The 21,659-nt window shown below is 43.2% G+C and overlaps 3 protein-coding genes and 1 long non-coding RNA gene across 6 annotated transcripts in view; 1 reads left to right on the forward strand and 3 right to left on the reverse strand.

Moving 5' to 3' along the window:
- Positions 1-862: 862 nt before the first annotated feature.
- pigu (phosphatidylinositol glycan anchor biosynthesis, class U) lies at positions 863-9,584 on the reverse strand. Its single transcript, XM_035630157.2, has 12 exons — positions 9,431-9,584; positions 6,915-6,979; positions 6,528-6,587; positions 6,169-6,231; positions 5,485-5,594; positions 5,088-5,188; positions 4,709-4,806; positions 4,469-4,623; positions 3,354-3,497; positions 3,005-3,129; positions 2,692-2,834; positions 863-2,592 (listed from the first exon to the last, which is right to left on the reverse strand). The coding sequence occupies exons 1-12, from the start codon at positions 9,558-9,560 to the stop codon at positions 2,479-2,481; spliced, it is 1,308 nt and encodes a 435-aa protein (XP_035486050.1). The 5' UTR covers positions 9,561-9,584; the 3' UTR covers positions 863-2,478.
- Positions 9,585-10,228: 644 nt separating this feature from the next.
- On the forward strand, positions 10,229-16,226 carry psmf1 (proteasome inhibitor subunit 1). Its single transcript, XM_035630174.2, has 7 exons — positions 10,229-10,501; positions 11,164-11,316; positions 12,704-12,786; positions 12,885-13,097; positions 14,008-14,064; positions 14,514-14,675; positions 15,169-16,226. Exons 1-7 carry the CDS (start codon positions 10,373-10,375, stop codon positions 15,218-15,220), a joined length of 849 nt encoding a protein of 282 aa, XP_035486067.1. The 5' UTR covers positions 10,229-10,372; the 3' UTR covers positions 15,221-16,226.
- Positions 12,958-17,900, reverse strand: LOC118308806. 2 transcript variants are annotated; one of them, XR_004793327.2, is made up of 3 exons: positions 17,574-17,900; positions 13,455-13,670; positions 12,958-13,115 (listed from the first exon to the last, which is right to left on the reverse strand). It is a non-coding gene; the product is annotated as an uncharacterized LOC118308806 (long non-coding RNA). The 2 variants fall into 2 exon arrangements; XR_004793326.2 differs by having other exon boundaries at positions 13,460-13,670; positions 17,574-17,897.
- A 1,216-nt stretch (positions 17,901-19,116) lies between these two features.
- LOC118308749 (NACHT, LRR and PYD domains-containing protein 12-like) overlaps positions 19,117-21,659 on the reverse strand; it is a 988,189-nt gene continuing 985,646 nt past the window's right edge. Inside the window, exon 24 of one of the 2 annotated variants that reach the window (XM_047332352.1) lies at positions 19,117-20,274. In XM_047332352.1, the coding sequence (XP_047188308.1) occupies positions 20,115-20,274 (160 nt within the window). In that variant the 3' untranslated portion in view covers positions 19,117-20,114. Of the gene's footprint in view, positions 20,275-20,697; positions 21,652-21,659 lie in introns of those variants that run through there. The other variant, XM_047332361.1, reaches the window with a different exon arrangement.

The following is a 21,659-nucleotide window of genomic DNA, read 5'->3' on the forward strand; positions in this document are numbered from 1 at the left end:
AAATTCCGAAACAACAACAACACTGAGGCAAATTATCTGTATGAAATACACTTTTTAAAAACAAATATTTTAAGAATATTTGTATGCATTGAAGTGGCACATAATTACACAACTGCTGTATTTTATCTCTTAACAATATCATATTAAAAACGTGAGTATCAAATAGGATACAGACAATATTTTAAGGTAATATTTCGTTAAACACCTCAAGCATTATTGTGGTAAATTTGATAAAATTTCAAAAGAATTCAGTCATAAATTACTTTGAATTATCTCATTAAGCTAAATAAAGACACATGGAAGTTTTGGGCTGGAATTAAACATTTACACCAACGTGTATATTCCTTAGGCGAGACTGAGGCGAGCTCATGCTTCCCCTTCTGTTTTATTGCTGCTCAACATTGAATGTGGTCCTGAAGAGATATGTTTGCAATTCTTATATTTTTTTATATTTGTATATATTGTAAGGTGTGTTGTGTGATACCTTCTGCTGTAACTGTGGAATTTCCCAGTTTGTGATCAATTAAGTACAGATCTTATCTTACCTTATCAAATTGTATGCGACCGAAATATATAATCTCCATTTAAATATGTTTAAAGTTTCACAACTAAATATGAAACGTTCAGCTCAACTGGGACATTCTGGTTTGTATTCAACTTTTTCATAACTTTCCGAAATATTCAACGTTTTCTGCGATCGATCTAGTAATTACACATTAACTGTCCATCTCCCACATTTCATAGTCTCCAAACTCAGCTTTTCATCCAGATTGACTGTATGGATACATCTGAAATGTGTAATTAATTTTTTTTAAATCATGGACCTACAATGTTTGATATTAAAAAAAACTGACAGCGGGACTAAACCCAAAACCTCAAGTTTAATAATCATCATTTATAACATGTGCATTCATTCATCAAATCATATCGTCCCTTTCAAACCCTGCATTTAATATCTGTAACAAATCAAATAACATTCATGTATAGACACAGTATCAAAAACAGAAGAGCTCCTCATTTTATAATAAGAACAACACAAACAAAAAAAAATCAAAGAAATAAAAATTAAGTCTCTTTGCAAAGTTTTTCAGTGCAGAAAATAAATAAATATGGCAGCTTATGTTTCACTCATTGGTATCAAAACGCCACGCTGACACAGGACCGGTTTAAAACACATGGATAATGTCAAAGAAAGAAAGTTATAATTCAACTGGAGAGTGGGAGGAGTCAGGAGTTTTCTTTTATGGCTTGTTTTTTTGCTCATATTTGTTAAAATCTTTTGATTATGATAAATTAGAACTAAGATTTGATCAATTAATTATTTTTTTAAACACAGATGCCGCCAGAAACTAATCAACAAACAAAAACATTCCTCTGTGGATTCATCATCATATACACCGGGTGTCCACTTTATTAGGTACACCTGTATCTGATCTAATGTTATCCAACTTTGAAACAAAGTCTTGCGTATTTACATAATTGAGACTCGCATAGAAATAAAAAAACTGAACTCATTATCGATTGAAGTCCGTCGGCACAATTCGAGTCCAAACTTCTGCGTATTGGCAGGAACTGAGGCCGATTTGTCGACGGGGGTTAAATGCTACGAAGCTGTAAAAAGGCCACAGATCGTGAACTCGAGCACTTCAGTGGTTTTTAAAACACATTCCCTCGTCGTCTTTGTCCGATCCGCTCTCGGTTAAAGTAGAAGGAGAAAAGTGTTTAGTGATGGGGAGCACAGCTTAGTGTTTCGCAGGAGGCTGAATCGATCGCTGTCCCTGGTCGTGTTATGACGGTTTATGTACCATGATGAGGTCGGTTCCGGTTCGACTGTTTTTTTTTCACTTGAGATGGCAACACTGATGATGTGGAGTCTGTTAATTAATGAGCAAACTGTGAGAGAGAGAGAAAAAACAGACAAAGACGAAGGAGGCGTCCAGAAAAACCCTTAAAGAAAATAAATTAATTCCTCTTCCTCTACTACGAGTACCAGTGTTATCACAAAATGTAGTTTAAAGAAAATATGTGTTGGATATTATCAGGAATGGTCAAAGAGGGATTTCTTTGGGGCAGGGGGGGTTTCGGTGTTGAAAGACTTCAAAACAAAAGCCACGAAAAGGGGAAACTGAGTGGGAGTCGGTGCTTCAAAATAAGAGCTGTCCAGGACGGAGCTGCAGAATAAACACGGTGTCAAAATAAAAGTGTTTGTGAAGAGAGGAAAAAAAAAAGAAGAAGAATAGGAGGCTTCAAAATAAAAGCAGCCCCTCCCTCCGGTCGAGGGGTTCCAGTTGGAGTGAGTCTTTAGTGTAGTTCTGTTTGTTTTGCATATGAAAGTTGTAAAAACCTGAAACTTGTTCCGCTCGCATGTCGACGTTCTGTCCTCGACACAGCTTCGGCCTCACGAGTCTCTTTTCTCCTCCTCCTCAGTTTTGTGTTTGTTCGGTTGCAGGGAAAGTTTCTCTCTCTCCTTCCGCGTTTTTATTTCAGAACGAGCGTCGCCTCGGAGCCGTCTTTCCTCTTCAGGTACAGTCCGTAGGTGAGGTGGTGCTCTCTCCTCAGGAAGGCATAGAAATAATCCGACACCAGCAGGATCTGAGCAGACATGAATATTAGTTTTGTCTCCCTGAACCCTTGATAAGATGACATGATGAGACGGATGAACAGACGTCCTACAGACGGGAGAGGTCGTACCTGTGCCACGTTGAACAGGAGCGTTATTGCGTAGTAGAAGTTGGAGTTGGCGCTGCCGGCGTAGATCCAGAGGTGCCAGAGGACCGGGAACAGAGCGGAACAGGCCAACAGGACGCAGGACACCAGGAAGATGTTCCTCAAGACTGAACGGGGGAGAGAGAGGAAACCAGGAGAGAGAGTTTTTTATCATACAATGCTACTGGTGTGTAATTCAAACAATCTTAAAATCAAAAATCTTTGCTGATACCGATATTATCGGCCAATTGATTTATCGGTCGGGCTCCAGTGTTAAGGATTCTTAATGTGAACTCACATCTGTGCAGGTGATTCCAGACAGGGATGAAGGCCATGTAGAGAGCGATGTCGCCCACCGTGGGGTACGACTTGAAGATGGAGATCACGGCCAACTGCATGAATATCAGAAACACCGGATGCTCCCTGTAAAACACACACACACACACACACACACACACACACACACACACACACACACACACACACACACACACACACACACACACACACACACACACACACACACACACACACACACACACACACACACACACACACACACACACACACACACACACACACACGGTAAGGTGGCGTAGTGCGGCCGACTCGGCTGGTGTCGAGAGCGGGGCGGAGGAGGAACGTACTTGAGCTTGACGGACAGCGGGATGGTGTAGAAGAAGACGTTGATCTGGAAGACGCAGAGGAAGAAGAGGCGGAAGTGCTCGAACATCTCGGCGAAGAAATACCAGAAGAGGCCGATGTTCGGGGTCAAGTCTGGTACGGAGAGACTGGAGGGAGACGGAAGAGACACGTTGTGTTACTGGTATGAACAGTTTTCAGAGTTGTAAGATTGTGCCTCAGATTTAACGTCGCTGGAACATTTGTGCTTATTTGCGCGAATATTTGCCCGTTCTTCTTCGACAAACCTCCTCTGAACAAACACACAGACGTAAACCTGAACTGTCGAATGTGAAACTGTCAGACAGGAATGCAGATGGGAAAGCTACAGAAAGCGGTTGTGCTAACTGGGGCTAAAGCTAGGGGCCAACTTCCTCGCTCCTTTCCTGTCAAGCTCCTCTCCTTCTTCTTCGCCCCGGTCACGATACAAACAGCAATTCATGTCATAAAGCTCAGGCTGCACCCCCACACAGAGACGACAGATTCATCCTCCATTCCTGGTCTGACAACAGTGATGTAGGGAGGATCCCAACGCTCACTGGCTGTCGTGTCAAGTCGTCACAAAAATATTTTCGCTCGAGTTCAAATATTTAAACTTGAGCGACTGGTGCGACTGGAGCAAATTTCGCGTCGCAATAATCGCATCATTCGCGTCGCCCGACGTAAGTGACGTTTTGACAAAGTGAAATTTGTGTCTTTGCATTGACTTTGTATCTAATATTATCCGGGCTGAATGCACCGTCGCCTCAGCAAGACCTTATTGTGTTCCAATTCTCTTGTATTAAAATATCCCTACATTTCAACAGGGCTTTGTTTTCCTCTGGCAAATATAATTGATCCCAGAGGCAGCGAGTTGGAATATTGTTTTGAGAGACTTGCTTTGTTTTCTCCAGGTCAAAAATCAGAAACAACAATCAATCCTGGAGGGCTTACAAATGTTTTCGCGAGGCCTCTTTTTAAAAAAAAAACCAAAAACCCTTCCTTGTTTATTTGTTTGGAATCTGCGCTCTTCCTTTCCCCGACATCAGACCTGTGTGTATCTGCATCTGCTCGTAAGACTCTGGGAGCCGTTCGTTCTCACATGAAGCCGTAGACGGAGGGCAGGTAGTCCCAGGAGCCCAGCAGGAAGAAGGAGAGACAGACGAGGACGAACAGGCTGCCCAGGTACATGAAGGCGTACTGAGCGATGAACCACCAGAAGCTGAAGCGCCGGAAGTTCACAGGGATATACTGGCGCTAGGGAGAAACAGGGAGACGCCTGGAATGTAATTCAAATGTTTATACAAGTATATGGAATTACTTTCATTCATTCACAACGTACCTGCATCAGATACAGCAGAGCCGGAGCGCACAGGGTGAGAGGATAGATGGACTGATACGTGGCCAGGGACAGGAAAATGGCACTGAGCAACACACTCCCTGCAACACAAACACAAAAATGACACCAATCAATAACAAGTAATTACTTTGAGGGGTTTTGTTGTTTGCAGTTCGCTCCTGAGGAGAATCAGTAAGAAGACGGAGGATGAAAGTCAATATTTTTTTACACTGAAAGTGCTTCTTTTGTCAATAAAACAACCATTTAGATAATTCCAAGTACCCAAAAAAAGCAGAATGAGAAATCAAAAATAAAGGAAAGTCACGGATCGAATCAGACGGGTCAGAATCATCTGGTCCCTTGTTGTGGTTTTGAACCGTACCCTTAATCGTGGTGAGGATGAAGAGGGCGATGATGGCGTTGTTCAGGCCGCAGGTCGACTTGGCGACGCAGCACAGAATGGTGAACGGGTTCAACAGATAACTGTGAAGAAGAAGAAGATAAAGAACAAGGATGAAAAGTGAGAAACAAAAACAGGTGGGGAAGCATGAATGTACTAAATCCTTGTCACATTTTTCAATAATTGTTCAGCATGTGGTTTATGCGTGAGCAACAATATTCACCGTGTGGTCGTTCAGGCTTCATTGTGCCAAACAGGCGTAAGATAAATGTAGGGAGAAAAAAAAAAACTGTGCGACTGTACGTTTTTTGTTCATTCCTGGTGATGATGGAGGAGAAACTGCTCAAACATCCTCACACCTTGTTTCGTCGGTACTTACAACATGGCCACTTTCAGCGGGATGTAGTACATCTCTTTGGGGCTTCTGATGAGCTCCAGACAGTCGAGCGGGTAGCGGTCGGCCTCCAAGGCATATTTCTGTTTTCTGAACTGAAACGGCAACAACAACACATCAGATATTCCACAACATGTCGCAACACCGTTAGTACAAGGACAAGGAAACTCACAGCTAAAAAACAAAAACACTTAATAACACAGAATAAATAAGTTTCAGTCACTTCCATCTCTTGGTATTCCTTCAGAAAATATGTGTGACGAAAAGAAATGTGATGAGATAACCTATTACATTTCAAAGGCAAGGCCCCCAGCTTTAAATTTGATGCAGATGAACGAAATTTGGCAGGCACGTGTATCATGTCAAGACCTACGAAAAAGTCCCGGCAGCCATTACCTCCGACCAACAGGAAGTCGGCCATTTTGATTTAAGTGTGCAAATTTGGCGGATTTTTAAAAAACATTTGTGTTGTCTCAAGACCTATGGGATCAAAAGCTATCAAAGAATTTGTTTTTCCTTCGTGGTCCTTGCCGTGACGATTTTTGACCCTTCGCCATGAAACAGGAAGTTGCTCCTTATCCGAGGCAACAGGAAGTCAGGCTTATGTAACAAACATCATCGCATGTATAAGAAATAGTAAAATGTTTTATTATTTTTCCATCTTATTACCACTTGCTTGTTGTAGTCTGCCACCGCCATGTAGAGCGCCACCGCAGTGATCACGTCAGCCAACTGAAAAGAGACGACAACAGAGAATAAGCAACAGAGTCTTTCAAATATATCATCAAGAACAACAAAATTACCATATTTTCTTCCATATGATCCCTGGAGGAGTAAATCTGGTATCAAGGAGGAGAGCAGTGTCGCAAAAGAGACTGCTGAGCTTTCCAGAGGAAATCTGAAGGATTTGCATCGCATTCGAAAATATTATTTTATTCCAGCAACGTAATGTTTAATACAGGATCGTATTAAAATTGTCTCCTCTTTAATGGCTTATGAAACGGAAGGTTTTCCGTTGTCTCACTCACCATAAACGTGACCTCAGCGTAGTCCACCAGGAAGTGAAAGAGGTAAATGATGAGAGGAGTCTGAGGAGAGAAAAGATTATTTTATATTTGGTATCAGAGCAGCTGTGACCATTAAAAGTTTTCACGTTTACGCGTATACAAATGCATACTCGGATCAAATTAACATTTTGGATATTATAGCTAAAATAATGTATTGTATACTCCACGACATTTAACTGGGCACAGTTTTTTTAATTTATTTCTTAATTACTGTACTTTTATTTCAAATGTGCCAGTGAATAATGACAGAATTACACAAGAATTGCTGTGTAATCATCTGCGCTATTGTTATTGTGCTATGCTAACCCTACTTAAAATCATGTGTGTGTGTGTGTGTGTGTGTGTCACCTCATGAAAAACATCTCCAGCGTACGGTGAGACTCCCAAATCGAGCAGAGCCAAACCTTCGACCACTGCAACACACAAATGAACAATAATAACTTAATATATATATATATATATATATATATATATATATATATATATATATATATATAAAGAATTTTGGCAATGATTCCTATGATGTCATTATCAAACCCTTATGACAAAGAAATGTAGTTGATACTTGATATTTTACAGTTTAATCATAAACTTTGTTAGAAATAAAAAGACAACACAAATACAACCAAATATTGTAGAAGTTGAGTTAAAAAAACTTTTTTTTTTACATGATATAAATATAAATACACATATTCTTTGCATTGTTTATCCCATAGAGTACATTTTCATATCTGCAAACGTTAGCGCAGATACCGAAAAGTCTGTTAAATGCTCATATTGACAGATTTTTAATCTGATAAATCATTGTGGGATCTACGACAGATTATACAACATCATTTCACAGAAAGACAGTTTCATTTTTCCAGCTCCAGTCATCGTTACATATCCGCTCTGTTAAAACGAGCAGCTACAACTTCCTGCTGCCTAATGAACAATTCATGAGGAGCTGTGGCCGTTCGCTGTGGTTCACACACACCAAGTGGCTCGTGTGTGTGTGTGTGTGTGTGAGAGAGAGTCTATCCCTTTACATATAAACCTGAGTGTTGCCCAGCAACGAACCACAACGTCTCTTTAAAATAAAGGCACAAAGCTGAGTCTTCAAAATGGACAATATTTCCTGAAGGGAGTAAATTGTTACGTGTGTCAAGAAGCAGTTTGTGTTTCATAATTTTGCGGCCTCATGCTGCGTTCACAACGGACGCGATGTGAATTTTCCCCGTTGCTTTGCTCGCACCAGTTTGGTCGAAAGCAAACATTTTTGCTTATTTGCACGAATATTTGCCAGTTCGATTCCTTCCACTTTCTCCGACAAACCTCATCTGAACAAACACACACAGACAAAGACACACACACACACGTAAACATGAACTGTTGAAGGAAAAAAAAGTCAGACAGGAATGTCGACGGCACAGCTATGCAAAGCGGTTGTGATTACCGGGGCTAACTAGCCAGCTAACGTCCAACTTCCTCGTCCACTTTCTGCCGAGCCCTCTCCTTCTCCAGCCGGTCACGATGCACAAAGGGAGGAAAGGACGAAGGGAGGATCTCAACGCTCACTGGCAATTGCCAACATCCGCATCTTCGCGCTGCGTCGCGCTACACTTGCCATTCGCGTCGCACGACTCAATGGCGCGAAATTCACGTCTAGTTGCGTCTTTGCATTGCCTTTGTATGTCATCTACCCGCGAAGAACTAGCAATAGATTGCTACTAGCAAAACTTGCAAAAAGATATAAAGTACAAATAAAAAGTAGCAATACTGTAATATTGTATACCTGTAGAATAAAATTGCTGATGTAAACAACAGTCATGTTGTACATGTTGTATACCTCAGCTACACAGCGGAGACAGACCGCGGCGTGGTCACTACAGACACGTTGTTGTTCTTATTAAACTGGTATTTAAATACAATTGACGCCATTGTACTCTGATAAAGTGTGTAACTGTGTCCCTCACACATTTGGAGATGAGGAAAGCGTGACGCTTGTCCAACCCTGCGTTCCATCATACCTCGCAACTTGGAAGTTGGGTTTATCGTTCCAGTGAAACCTCGGAACTCGTAACATCCGAGTGGGAAATTGCCACTGGAACGCCCCGGGTTCCGAGCTCCGAGGTATGATGGACACAGGGTAATGCTGCGTTCCAGTTTACCTCGGAACTCGGAAGTCGGGTTTATCGTTCCAGTATGATCTCGGAACTCGGAATTATGACATCCGAGTCGGAAATTGCAAATGGAACGCCCCTGCAAGTCGGAATTCCGACTCAGGATGTCGGGGGTAAAAAATCACCAACCCGACTTCCGGGGTCAACTGGAAGGCAGCATAACACTTACTAACGACTAAGGATGAAACCATTTGCACATGTGTGGTAGGGGTGTGTTCTGAGACAACAAGGGGGGGGGGGGGGGGCTTAGACTGTCTATGCACGGGGCCCCAAATTTGTCGAGCTTCGCCCCTGCTTAAGACCCTGATAATGCGGGGTGAACCCGGGGCTCCTGGGCCAGTTAACGGGCTGATAGTTGGGGAAACGCCATGGTCCGGGTCTAGGTTCTGGTTAATGGGGGAAGCGGACGATCCCTCCCCATCCCAGACCCGGTGAGGACCCGGTGAGGACCCGGTGAAGACTCCGGTGTCGCCGGTTGATGCCCCGACATCTTTCCCAACACAGTGAAGATTACAGAGGAATCAGATTCACGTCTTGTTCTTTCTGGCCACGGATTCAGGTTTTTGTAGCTAAACCGGTTTCCACGTTATCGACTTCACTCGAACCACCGAGGAGGAGGAAGAGGAGGAGGAGGAGGAGGAAGCCGGAGCGGCGTTTCAGCGAGAACAACCCCCCCCGAAAAAGCTGCGGGAGCCCCCTTACCTCTCTTCCAGGCGGTCAACGGTGACACCACCTCCACCCGCTCCGCGATGAGCTCCGTCAGACAGGACCTGAAGAGAGCGGCGCGGACCGTCACGGCCACCAGCAGGAGGAGAGTCAGAGGAGCCGCCATCTTGACAGGGAGAGCTCGCTCGTCTCCGCCCTCGCGAAAGGGCCGATGGGAAATGCAGTTTGTTTTTTTTGTTTTTGTTTTTTTTTAATTAAAGCGAACGGAGTCACAAGAAAAATAAGCAGATAATATTTAACATTTTCAGTAATTGAAAGTAGGTAGGCCGTCGTTGCCATGCTTCTAGCTGAAAAGCACACGCAGGGATTGGATGCCGTTGATTGTTTTTTGTGGGGGTTTTTATTTACAAAAATGATATACAAAACAATATGGCTCAAAATTCTTCACATTATTATAAAGGATCAGGTGCAAACATATAATAAAAAATATAAATAAGAATAGAAAAAAAAAAGAGAGAAAATAAACCCAATAACAAATAACATTGATAATTAAATTAAAATTAAGATAGGGCCTTTTTTGTAAATCATATTCTTTAATAATGTCGGAAAGTTTCACTGCATTACTTTTTTGTCATAACTTTAAGGGATTTTTGACAGAAAATAAATCCCTGGTGAAATATATTTCACTTTCATATACTTTGATTTGTGTATAAAACATTTTGAGACAACGAGGAAGTGGTTGGTTATTAATCGGTCACTGTTCTGCTCAATATCCGCTGCGCTTTATTATTTGTCCGCGTTTCTCCAAACTCTTTTTGTCCCAGTCCGGATCCTGTAGAACAATGAGTCTGGGGTTTGTTCCGGTGTTCTGATTGGTCAGTGGTTGGACCGGTGACCGGCTCCGATCAGGATGTGGTTGTAGCCGATCTGTAGCATAACAACAAAGCTCCGTACGAGTCGGTCGACAGAGGCAGAGACATGGCGGGGTTAGAGGTGTTGTTCGCCGGCGTGTCGGCCAGTGTCAGCTGCCCTCAGGACGCCGTGGTGTGTTTCGTCCACTGGGAGCTGATAAAGAGCGGATTCAGATGTGTCGGCTCCGGAGACGAGGTGAGGAGGAGAACTTGTCTACGGTGGTGGGAACAACGTCGCACCAGACTCCAGTCAAATTTATCCTGATTTAAATGATCGGCGATAACAACTCGTTTCACTTTCGGTTTTGACCGCTCGCCGCCGTATGACGGGTCCTCCATACGAAGTGTGGGTCGTGGACATTAAAGTAGAATTTTCATATAAAAATCTATTGCTTTGCGGGGAAAGCCGCGCGCCGAATTAAACAATGGCTGTTAAACTTTCACGCAGTTCCTTTTTTGTACTTAAATGAATTGATATTAACGAAAATTAAATCCTACATTTTTTCAACGGAATTCCGCGTGCGCCAACCTGCGCAGGTTGGATTAGCGTTGGCTCTCGTCTGTTGAGTTTGTATGTAAACTACTGAACTGTCACAGTTTGATAAAGAATGTTTCAGCATAATTATTTTACAAGCTGTCGAGATTTATACAGAATGATCCATCTGTTATTTAATGACATATTTAATCACGAGATATAAATCTGTCACGTCACCTCGAGCTAGCTAACCGAGTCGTAGCAAAACAAAAAACTATTCCTGCGTTTTTTCTTCCTGCTTCTTCTTCCTGTTTATTTCTAATGTGGTGATTTTTCTCCACGTTTCTCCCTCTCCCTCTCCTCCCCGTCCTTGTGGCCTGCAGCCCCGCAGCAGTGACAGGAGGTCCGAGCTGCTGCCTCCGGACTGGAGCAGCAACAAGGAGCTGTACAGTCTGCGATACAAGCCCGGCGACGGTGACACACAGCTGCTGCTCAAAGCCATCGCAGTGGACTCCATCTTGATCTTCAACCTGATGGTGAGAGGTCACGCCGCTCAAAGTAGAAGTAGACAAAAACAGGAACAAGGAAGAGTGATCCCTCCGGCGTCTGGATGAAGGATGAGGAGGACGCTTGAGGCTCCGGATCTTCCTCATCCGACCGGTGCGGTGCCACAAAGTGATCGTCTGCCAGAAAACTCATTTCATGTGGATCAAACTGTCATTACACAACTTTAGGTCCGCAGTAATATCAGAGATATGTCGCTTATAGCGTAATCGGGCACGGTTTGCTCACAGGAAATACGATCCTATTGTTTTTAAGGTTTGAATGCGTTAATGAATGTCTAATATTAAGGCACTGTAATTAACGCGATGATATACGGTAATGGTTATGTTATAAAACAAATAAATTATTGCAATTATCCCAATACACCTGCTCAGTCTCAGATTATAACCCATGCAGATTTTCACTGGTTGAATTACCTTGAAATGGGTCATACAACCCATAAAACACAGTGTATTACCTGCCCAAAATGACGGAAATCAGTTTCTGGCAGACAATCACATGCACCACATATTCCCATTCAAGCTGTTTACATGGCTAATAAGAATCTCAATCAGAATCAGCACTATTGGCCAAGCATGTGTAAAGAAACCTCCAAGGAATTTGACTCTCGTAGGAAAAGACTTACACAAACAAAACAAGGACAACAGAGGTAGACAAGATGAACAGAAAACATTAACATTAGTTTGGAATGTACAGTTGTAAACATATAATATATATAAAGAGTATGTATATACAAATGAGAGAAATATGTTGCAAATTTATTTCAAAAGATGACTTTATTCTCAAAAATATTACAACTTTATTCTCAAAAATATTACAACTTTAATCTCAAAATATTACAACTTTGTTCTCAAAATATTATGACTTAATTCTCAAAATATTATGACTTTATTCTCAAAATATATCAAATTTATTCTCAATATATTGCAAATTTATTTCAAAAGATGATGACTTTATTCTCAAAAATATTACAACTTCATTCTCAAAAATATTACAACTTTAATCTCAAAATATTACAACTTTAATCTCAAAATATTACAACTTTGTTCTCAAAATATTATGACTTTATCCTCAAAATATTATGACTTTATTCTGAAAATATATCAAATTTATTCTCAATATATTGCAAATTTATTTCAAAAGATGATGACTTTATTCTCAAAAATATTACAACTTTATCCTCAAAATATTATGATTTTAATTTCATAAACTGAGCCCTTACTGACCACCAGAGGTCAGCAAAGACCAGACTTTCATCTCTGCAGCTGCTCCGACATGTTTTCATCTCTTCACTTTGTTCCTGACCTTTTATTTTTCTGTTTGTTTCCTGCCCTTTTTTAAATCCACGTGTGCCTGAAGAACTGCAGCACGCAGCAGGTGTCGGACCTGACGGTGAACCTCAGCGACCACGTGGACACCGACCACCTGCACACGTTTGACAGGTTGGTGTGTGTGATTTCAACATCCACAGTTAAGAAAATAAAGATAAAGTCACTCATCAAACACCCTAATGTCTTTTTATCTTTCTTTTCTTTAACAGTGTGTACAAAGACAAAGACTGTTTGTCAGCCCAGGTGAAGAGTCAGCTGCTGCCCTCCCAGGACAAACCGACGGCGCCGAGGGCGGAGAGGAGGAGTCGGAGGGAGGAGGAGCAGGAGCAAGAGGAGGAGCGGCAGAGGAGGAGACGAGGAGAGGACAGCGACCCCCTCCGCATCCCCAGCAGACGTCCTCGCCAGGGAACACAGCCTCACTGGTGGGTGACGACAGGAATCTGGGAACAAACCCCAAATATGTTTTTGCCACCTCTGTTTCCTGTGATTCATTTGTGGCCTGAGCTGACGTACTTGTGATCACATCATCCCGAGATGCATAACATTAGGGCTCATATTGAGACTCATTATTTTGATCTGGGTTATTGGGACGTGAAGCGTCTGCAGATCATCTGCAGGTTCTGTGTCTTAGAGTCTGGATCTTCAGGGGAGACACTCAAGGACGGTCAGAGACTGTGTGTGTGTGTGTGTGTGTGTGTGTGTGTGTGTGTGTGTGTGTGTGTGTGTGTGTGTGTGTGTGTGTGTGTGTGTGTGTGTGTGTGTGTGTGTGTGTGTCCCACCTCACCCTTCCTCTCCGCCGTGGCGCGATCAGATGAGATGTGAGGTGATGCCAGCACTTTATCGACCTCGCTGCCGTCGCCTCCCTCGTCCCCAGAGAGACACAGAGAGAGAGAGAGAGAGGAGGGAGGGAGGATGACATCAGAACAGTGACAGACGGGGAGAAAGTAAACCAACATCGAGAAAAAGAGAGACGGAAAGAGAGAGAGAGAGGGAGTCTGGGAGAGACGGAGGAGGAGTGATGAATGAGATGGAAAAAAAGGGAGTCAGGGCAGAAAGTGTGGGAAAAAAACAGCCGGAGGAGACGAAGAAGAAGAAGAGGAGGATGGAAAGACGAAGAGAAGGAAAGATGGAGGGACAGGCGACAACAAAAACACAACAACACACACAAAAGATCTCAGTCTACGTTTCTGACCAGAAAATAAAAAACCTTGAACAGAGAAAATTAAAACGGTTCATAAATATATTGAATGATTAATTGAAAGAATTGATGTATAATGAAGTAATTGATTCAGTGTGTGTGTGTGTGTGTGTGTGTGTGTGTGTGTGTTTCAGGCCTGACCCCATGGTTCCTCCATTCGCTGCTGGAGGAGCAGATCTGGATCCGTTTGGGTGAGACCGTCTCGCTCAAATCAAATCAGAATTCCCTCAGATAAATTGTTTGTTGGAAATCATTCACATTCATTCATGTTCATTACAAAGCATCAGTCTAGTTTTTGTTTTCTAATCCGGGATTAAGTCCACACACAGTAACGGGCGGCGGCGGCGGATTACTGGCGTCTGTCCGGTTTCCCCTCAGCCAAAAAAACAATCGAGCTGTCGAGTCTGTTCACGCTCCAGTTTTACATCAGAACTGTGTTTGTTTTAATCCCTGAAGGTCAAAGTTGATTTCAACTGCAAAAGTCATTTTTTTCTTGCAATTTATTGTCGTAGACTTTTACTCTTATTTTATTTTAACATCATCAAACTGCCTGATTCTCCCTGATAAAAGACTTCAAAAATGACAATAATAATAAAAAACATATGTGTAACACCCCTCGTTCTCTCTCTCCCTCCCCTAGGAATCGTGGAGGTGGTGGGATGATAATGGACCCGTTGAGGTCGGGGTATCCTCGCTCTGGTTTTGACCCGTCCAGCGGGATACCAGACATCCTGCCCCCCGGAGCCGTTCCCCCCGGAGCTCGCTTCGACCCGTTTGGACCAATCGGACGACACAGACCGGGGTGAGAAACACACGCACACACACACACACACACACACACACACTCTGTTGGTCCACTTAAAGCACATGTTGATGTCTCTCGAGCTGAGACTGACGTGACGAGATCAGCGAGAGAGAGAAGATGCATCACTCTGTCGAAATAACAAAAGCTGTCAGACACTGGCTGCAGAGACACAAACACCGCTCGGCGCCAAGATAACAGATTTGTTTCCTTGGGCCTGCGTCTCTGATTGGCTCTGATCGTGATGTTCTTCTTCGCTGAATGAAATCCCGTATTAAACTACGAAAGACCATAGTGTCGATAAGCTCCCACGTTATCGGTGCTGCTTCCGGTATTGAAGAAATTAACGTTTTCGTCCGTGATGAATTCTCCGTCGGACGGAGTTTAGAACCTCAGACGTTCTGTACGACAGTTTTACGGCCAGTTAAAAGTTTTAATAGTTGGTGAATGAAAACTTGACAATGCGTTGTTTTTCTTCTTTTTTTCCTTTTAGGCCGGACCCGGACCACATGCCCCCTCCCGGCTATGATGACATGTTCATGTAGTTCATGTACTTCCTGTTTACTTACTCAAAAAATAATCTTTTCATTTTTTTATTTTCTCCAGTTAATTTTTCTGGGTTTTTTTGAGGAGGGTTTGTTCAAGTGTTGATATTCATCAGCTAATAAATATAGGTCACGCTGACGACTTCCTTTCTGTCGATGGTAAACAAATCAAAAGAAAACTTTATCGGCCACGCGTCGGTTTCGCCAATCGGCAAATAAACTGCCGTTCACCGACGGCAGTGGCCGCAGATGTTGGTCTGTGGCGCCGCGTTACTTTTGTTGCGTTGGTTCTTTGCGGTCTGACTCAGACGACAGACGACCAGACGCCACATGGGAGAAGATTCCAATAGGTCGTGCAAGAGGGCGACGTTTTCAAACGGAAGTGCAATGAAAAAATTGATTCTGATTGAGTCGGATCCTTTTTCTGCGTCGCATCCCAGATGTGAGGATGTTAAACGACTCGCAGCTGATGGAGAAGGTCGGCTGCCGTAGCTGGAGATGAGACGTGACGCGTCTGAGGAGGTTCTGGACGAAAACGGACCAGAAAGGACCAAAGGACAAAGGCGTCACAGGAACCGGACGGAGGCCGGAATTGGTGTCGTTTGGATAAAACTCCACGAAACTGCGCTCGAGTTTTAACGACGTTTCGTTTGTGAGTTATTGATCTGAGTCAGAAACTGGGATTATCTTTCCCACTTCGCCGCAGCGATCGGCCGGACGTTGGTTCGAGTTCACGCAGAATCGATTGCTTTTCCTCCGTGTTCCGGATGTTGCATCTGAGTTTTTTTTCTGAACACAGAATTTTGGGATCTGAATTTGGCCCCGTCAAATTAAGCGCCTCCAATTTATATATTAATTCTGCAATTTGAATTTCTTAAATTATGAATTTGTCAAAAATCAGTTGTTGAATTGACACAAAAAATTCAGATGCATAATTTCAGTGAATGAAGATTTGCTTTCATAGATGTCATATTCCAAGATGCTCAAATAAAAATGTTTGAATTCACATTCTGGTCTTTGTTGTTGTTTTTTCCATCCGTCTCTTTTCTCTGTCCTTCTTCTTCTGTTATTCCTCTTGTCTTTCCGTCTTCACTCATGTTTCAGTTCAACTTACATATTATTTTTCTCTCTGTCCTGTTCTCTGATCTTCTAAACTCTCTCCATTTCTTCCGACCTTTGACTCTTGACCTTTATCTCATTGATTTTGTTTGTTCCAGCTTTCCTCCTTCACACATTCAAAGAAAACTGCTATTTAACTTTTTCTTCTTTCTTTCATCTGTGAGAAGAAAAAAAAATCGACCGCTCCTCTTTTTCTTTTACAGCATTTTTCCGCCATCTTGTCATTTCTTACCTTTCAATTTAAACTGTAGCTCTTCTCATTACTTTGAGCTCAGCGCGCTGTTTCACGAAATAACTTGAAACTATTGAAAACCATCTTTTTTCTCTGGACCTCTAGTGAACACAATCCAAGGGGCCAACTCTGAGGCTGACAAATGAAGCCTGTGCGGAAGTGCTATGAACTGCAGTTCACTAGATGTCCGCTTGAGGCTGCTGCAGAAGCGAGTAAATCCTCATAGAGCCCCATGTTAAAATGCCCAACTTTACAGCACAATTCAACCTGTTTACAGCCTGGTTCAAAAAACGGGTTTGGTCCCAATGGCTGAACCCCCCCTTCGTGACAACTGTGGGGGGGTTGAATTTTTTTATAACTCGCCCATTTATATTTATATTACTGTTTGAAATTCTGCAGAATTAGGGGCGTGGTCTATTTGATTGACAGTCGGAGCTCGCTCACTCGGTGTCCACCGAAGAAAAAAACAAAACAAAACTATAAATCCACTAATACAAACTGCTTGTAAATTATATTTGCATTAACTTATTAGAATTAAAATATAGTGGTGAAAACTACAACCATTATACATTATGAAAAAATTCGAGGCATTTTTAAGATGTAGAATTGAATAATTTCAGTAACATAAATTGTATTTTCATGTGTTTTCTACCACTTGACAACCAAGTTGGCTGGGACGACCGACTGTTTCCACTCCCAAACCGTGGGCAACATCAGGGCCACGCCCCTTGGGTGCTCGCCCGCGAGCGCCGGCTAGCGTGGGAAGGTAGCATTTAGCCTAGCTCCTTAGCCTAGCTCCTTAGCCTAGCTCCTTAGCCTAGCTCCTTAGCCTAGCTCCTTAGCCTAGCTCCTTAGCCTAGCTCCTTAGCCTAGCTCCTTAGCCTCAGCTAAGCATTCGGCTCACCCACTCTCCACCTCTATGTCCACATTTGGATGAGCCCACTTTGGGCTTCAAACCCGGCCTGCAGAAACCAGTGGGTGACGTCGCGGACCATGACTCACATGTTCATGTACAGTCTATGGACGAGACGCATCTGCCATCGTGGACACCGAGGTCCGGGCCTCGCTCTCGTTTCCGCCTTGAAGTCCGTGAAACCGGAAGTACAAGAGAGGCGTTGCGAGCGGCCACTGGTCCCCCGCTCAGGTCTCGGAAGGCGTGAATGAGGTTCGGGGCTCCGCTGTGTTCCTGTCAACGGTCTCAACATGTGTGTTTTACTTTTGAAAAAGGCTCAAAGTGACGAACAGCTGTTCACCTGCTTCGCCAAAGTTCCGTTCAGAAGCATCAGAAGAGTTCTGACTCCTTGAATCCTCAGCAGGATCAGTAAGAAGGCGTCTCCAGCAGCGGACAGTAGCCTCTTCACACCGGCAGCAATTCTTAGGACAAAGGAGCAATTTGTATGAGATTATGAACAGATTCTTTCCCGAGCATATTGCAATATATCAGGGGATTTTTCCTTATTCTTAAAGACCATAATTCTTTCTGTATTAGGATTTCTTCAAAGAAATAAAGTACTATATATATATATATGTGTGTGTGTGTGTGTGTATGTGTGTGTGTATATATATATACATATGTGTATATATATATATATTTTTATATATATATATGAATAACATCATCCTTCATAGATCTAGCATTCTAAATCGCTGTCAAAGTTCACCAGATCTATGGATTTAACTTTGAAATGGAAACAATTTGTCCACCTACTATAGTTTCTCAAAATCCTCTGTGAAACACTCGTGGACTTTTAGCTTGAACAACATAAGATTCCTCTGATTTATGTACGTTGGAAACATTTGGCGATGAACTAATTACACAATCCAGCAGAATGTGTCACAAAGGTCCAGTCATTTTCAGACAATTTTTAATGACAAGTAAAACCATTTTGTTGTTTTTGGGCTACGATGATTTTTTCCCCATGATCACCAAGACCTACAGAAACGCACTTCAAAAGACAAAGATCATTACTTATTGCTGTATTTTCTTTTGAAAAATACTTTTGTTACAATCATCCATTTCATGAATGGGATAAATCAAAATGATGGTTGCGTTTTGTTCTACCTCGGGTAGGGGTATCTGTAACTGTGCCCCCCCCCCCCCCCACCTTTGAAATCAAAATACCGCCCGTCAGAGAGTACAAGTTTTACCGACACCGAGATGAATCCTTCTAAGATGTTAGTTATCAAACCTTTATGACCAAGAAATGTAATTGAGGCTTGATATTTTCATTTTGACCAGAATCTTTTATCATAAATAACTATGAATGAAAAGGAAACACAAATGCAACCAAAAATATATATAGAACTTGAATTCATAAAACAATTCTTTCTGTACAATAAAAGATCGGTAAACGTTCAACCGATGTATCGGTCAGGCTCTACTTTCCTGAAGTCTGTGACATGAATATCTGTGAATCTGAGTCTATTGAAAAATAAATGTGCGTCCCTATAGAGCAGCAACAGCAAGTCGATTGATTGATTGACAGGAATTATTGGCAACTCTTGATGATCGATTGGAGTCGTTCAGTCAAGAAGAAGAAAAAGGTCACGGATCAATTCAGTTTTATTTGTATCGCAACAAATCCCAACATACATTGTCTCAAGTCACTTTACATAGTTAGGTCAATAAATCAGTCAAATGTTCTTATTTTATTTTCCACCCAACAAAATAATCTGATCTCTCGGCACAGTATCTGTTCACAGTGACATCATCGTGTCAAGTGTTCTTTCTAAAGTTATGTTGAGCTTCTCATCCATCGATGAAGGCAGAACTTGATTTTTTTCACAGAATAAATGTGACGTTTGACAGAACCATGTAATTGGTGGAAACATTTCGGTGAGACACAAATACAGATATGAAGATTTTTTCGTCTTCTACAATTGAAAAACCAAACAATGAGTCAATGAATTGATCCAAAAAATTATAATCAACTGATTGAAACCATATCTCTAGTTTTTGAGTACATGTGTGGCTCCAGATTTGGTAATGTTTAATGTACATATATATATATAGACATAGATAGATATATACTGTAGATATAGATATAGATAGATACTTCTCAAATCGCATCAATAAAAAGCCAAAGAGGTTGAAAAGGTTGCAGCAACATAAATCAAATCAAAGTTTAACCCCGCCCCCAGCTCTGAGTCTGACTCCGCCCACTGCATCGTTATGAAAAAAGGTGTGAGACTGACAGTGACATCATCAGGTCATTAAAAAAACAAGACAACAACTGGAGAGCAACACACATTGACACGGCTCCTCTGCCACGGAGGCTGTTGAGAGGTGGAGGAGCGTGGTGGTCTGAAGATGTTGATGAATAAAAAGAGTCCAGGTGGAGCAGGGGGAGGAGTCTCGTGTCTGCAGAGACTGTGTAGTCCAGCTTCATGTGACGTCATCGAGCTTCTGGCTCGTCTGATTGGCCGACTCTTCTCTCTCTCGCTGTCTGTCTCTGCTCTCTGAGCTTCACTGAGGAAACTCTTACCGACTGTGATCAGTACAAGACTGACTCCAGCCCTCCACTCACCTCACTGGCTCCAGACTCAACCCACGACTCTCTGGACAAGACCACGCAGCTTCTTCACTCCTGAATCCTGCAGCTTGTTGAACCTCAGGTCCAGTTCTCTCAGGTGGGAGGAGTTGGACTTCAGAGCTGAGGCCAGAGAAGAACAGCTGATCTCTGACAAACTGCAGTAACTCAACCTGGATAAAGAATAAAACATGAGACTTTAGAAAACAAAGTTTCTTCTTGAAACCGTTCAGTGCTTTATCTAGGGATCGACCGATAAAGATTCTTTAGAGCCGATGACCGATGCGGACTGCCGATTTTCTTGAGCCGACGTTTGGAGCCGATACTAGTTTTGCTCCCTCAATTTAATAGTTAAATAGAATTAAATTCCACGGGTTGTCTCGTCTGATATGAGGTCTTAGTCAAAGTGGGGTTATGGCCAATGCCGTGGCTCGCCTCCCTGGGTCGAGGGAGACGAGGCTCACGTCGCTCTGGAGCATCTCAACGAGTCCCCCGGCAGCCGCGCCCGACTCTGTGCGGGGCCCGACGGGGGGCGCCGCCAGTCCCTGCCTGCCGAAGCAGAGAGGGGAAAGGCGGGGAAGAGAAGGAGGGAACGGGGGGAGAAGAGCCAGCCGACGAGCAGAGAGAGCGAGGACGTGGATGATGCGTAAAACAGCAACCACGAGCCTCGTGCCCGTCCGGCGGCGGCCCCCCGAGATTAAAAAGGCAATTTCCACGAGGCAAAGGGTTTGGAGAAAAAGGAGAAAGACACAAACCCATGGGGAGCTCCGTCCACTGCGACCCACGACTAAGCCGCCGGAGCCAGCGAGAAGTCGGAGGAGGAGCGGCGGCAGAGCGGGGGGGGGCATTGAACCCCCCTCCCGGGAGAGTTGGTACCCGGCGGGCGCGCAGCGCGGCAGCCTAGGGTAGAGGCACCGCGACGGCGCTGGGTAAATGGTTCCGGAGAGAGCGGGGCCGGATAGACGACCGGATCTGCCCTCCCAAAAAAAACTATCGGCGAACGTAGCAGCCGCGCATCGGCCGATATTATCGGTCGAACACTAGTTTCATTGTCTGTGTAGAGCAGCAGGAGGCAGGACATGACCATGACTCCACTGTGGAAACACAGTTTCTGTTCACACTCATCAACACATCCACTCCATGGGCTCACTCACACATTCTCTGGAAATGTGACCAGAGGACCGACAGGAGGAGTTCCTGAACATGTCCGGAGGAACATCTGACATTTGAGTTCTCACATACAGACCCTCCAGAGAAGTTCAGGACAATGTCTGACAGCAGCCTCACTGTGCTGTGAAAGATGCTTCATGAATAAAGTTCATTATTATTATTACTATTATAACAATGAAGAAGAAAATCTGAACATGGTGTCTGTCCTCAGAGTCTCCAGTCGACAGTGTGGACTCTCCAGAAAACCACACAGCTCCTTCACTCCTGAATCCTGCAGCTTGTTTCCTCTCAGGTCCAGTTGTCTCAGGTGGGAGGAGTTGGACTTCAGAGCTGAGGCCAGAGAAGAACAGCTGATCTCTGACAAACTGCAGAGACTCAACCTGGATAA

Source organism: Scophthalmus maximus, chromosome 6 (genome assembly GCF_022379125.1).
Source record: "Scophthalmus maximus strain ysfricsl-2021 chromosome 6, ASM2237912v1, whole genome shotgun sequence".
In the NCBI taxonomy this organism is placed as follows: Eukaryota; Metazoa; Chordata; class Actinopteri; order Pleuronectiformes; family Scophthalmidae; genus Scophthalmus; species Scophthalmus maximus.

Bases quoted from the DNA above. Each gene is read 5' to 3' on its own strand.
- pigu (XM_035630157.2), bottom strand. From the start codon at position 9,560: ATGGCGGCTCCTCTGACTCTCCTCCTGCTGGTGGCCGTGACGGTCCGC. The intron at 4,624-4,708 runs GTACGTTGTGAA...GTTTCTCCCTAG, and splicing joins CTCTGCTGTATCTGATGCAG to CGCCAGTATATCCCTGTGAA. The intron at 2,593-2,691 runs GTACGACCTCTC...ATGTCTGCTCAG, and splicing joins TCCTGTTCAACGTGGCACAG to ATCCTGCTGGTGTCGGATTA.
- psmf1 (XM_035630174.2), top strand. From the start codon at position 10,373: ATGGCGGGGTTAGAGGTGTTGTTCGCCGGCGTGTCGGCCAGTGTCAGC. The intron at 11,317-12,703 runs GTGAGAGGTCAC...GTGTGCCTGAAG, and splicing joins TCTTGATCTTCAACCTGATG to AACTGCAGCACGCAGCAGGT. The intron at 12,787-12,884 runs GTTGGTGTGTGT...TTTCTTTAACAG, and splicing joins CACCTGCACACGTTTGACAG to TGTGTACAAAGACAAAGACT.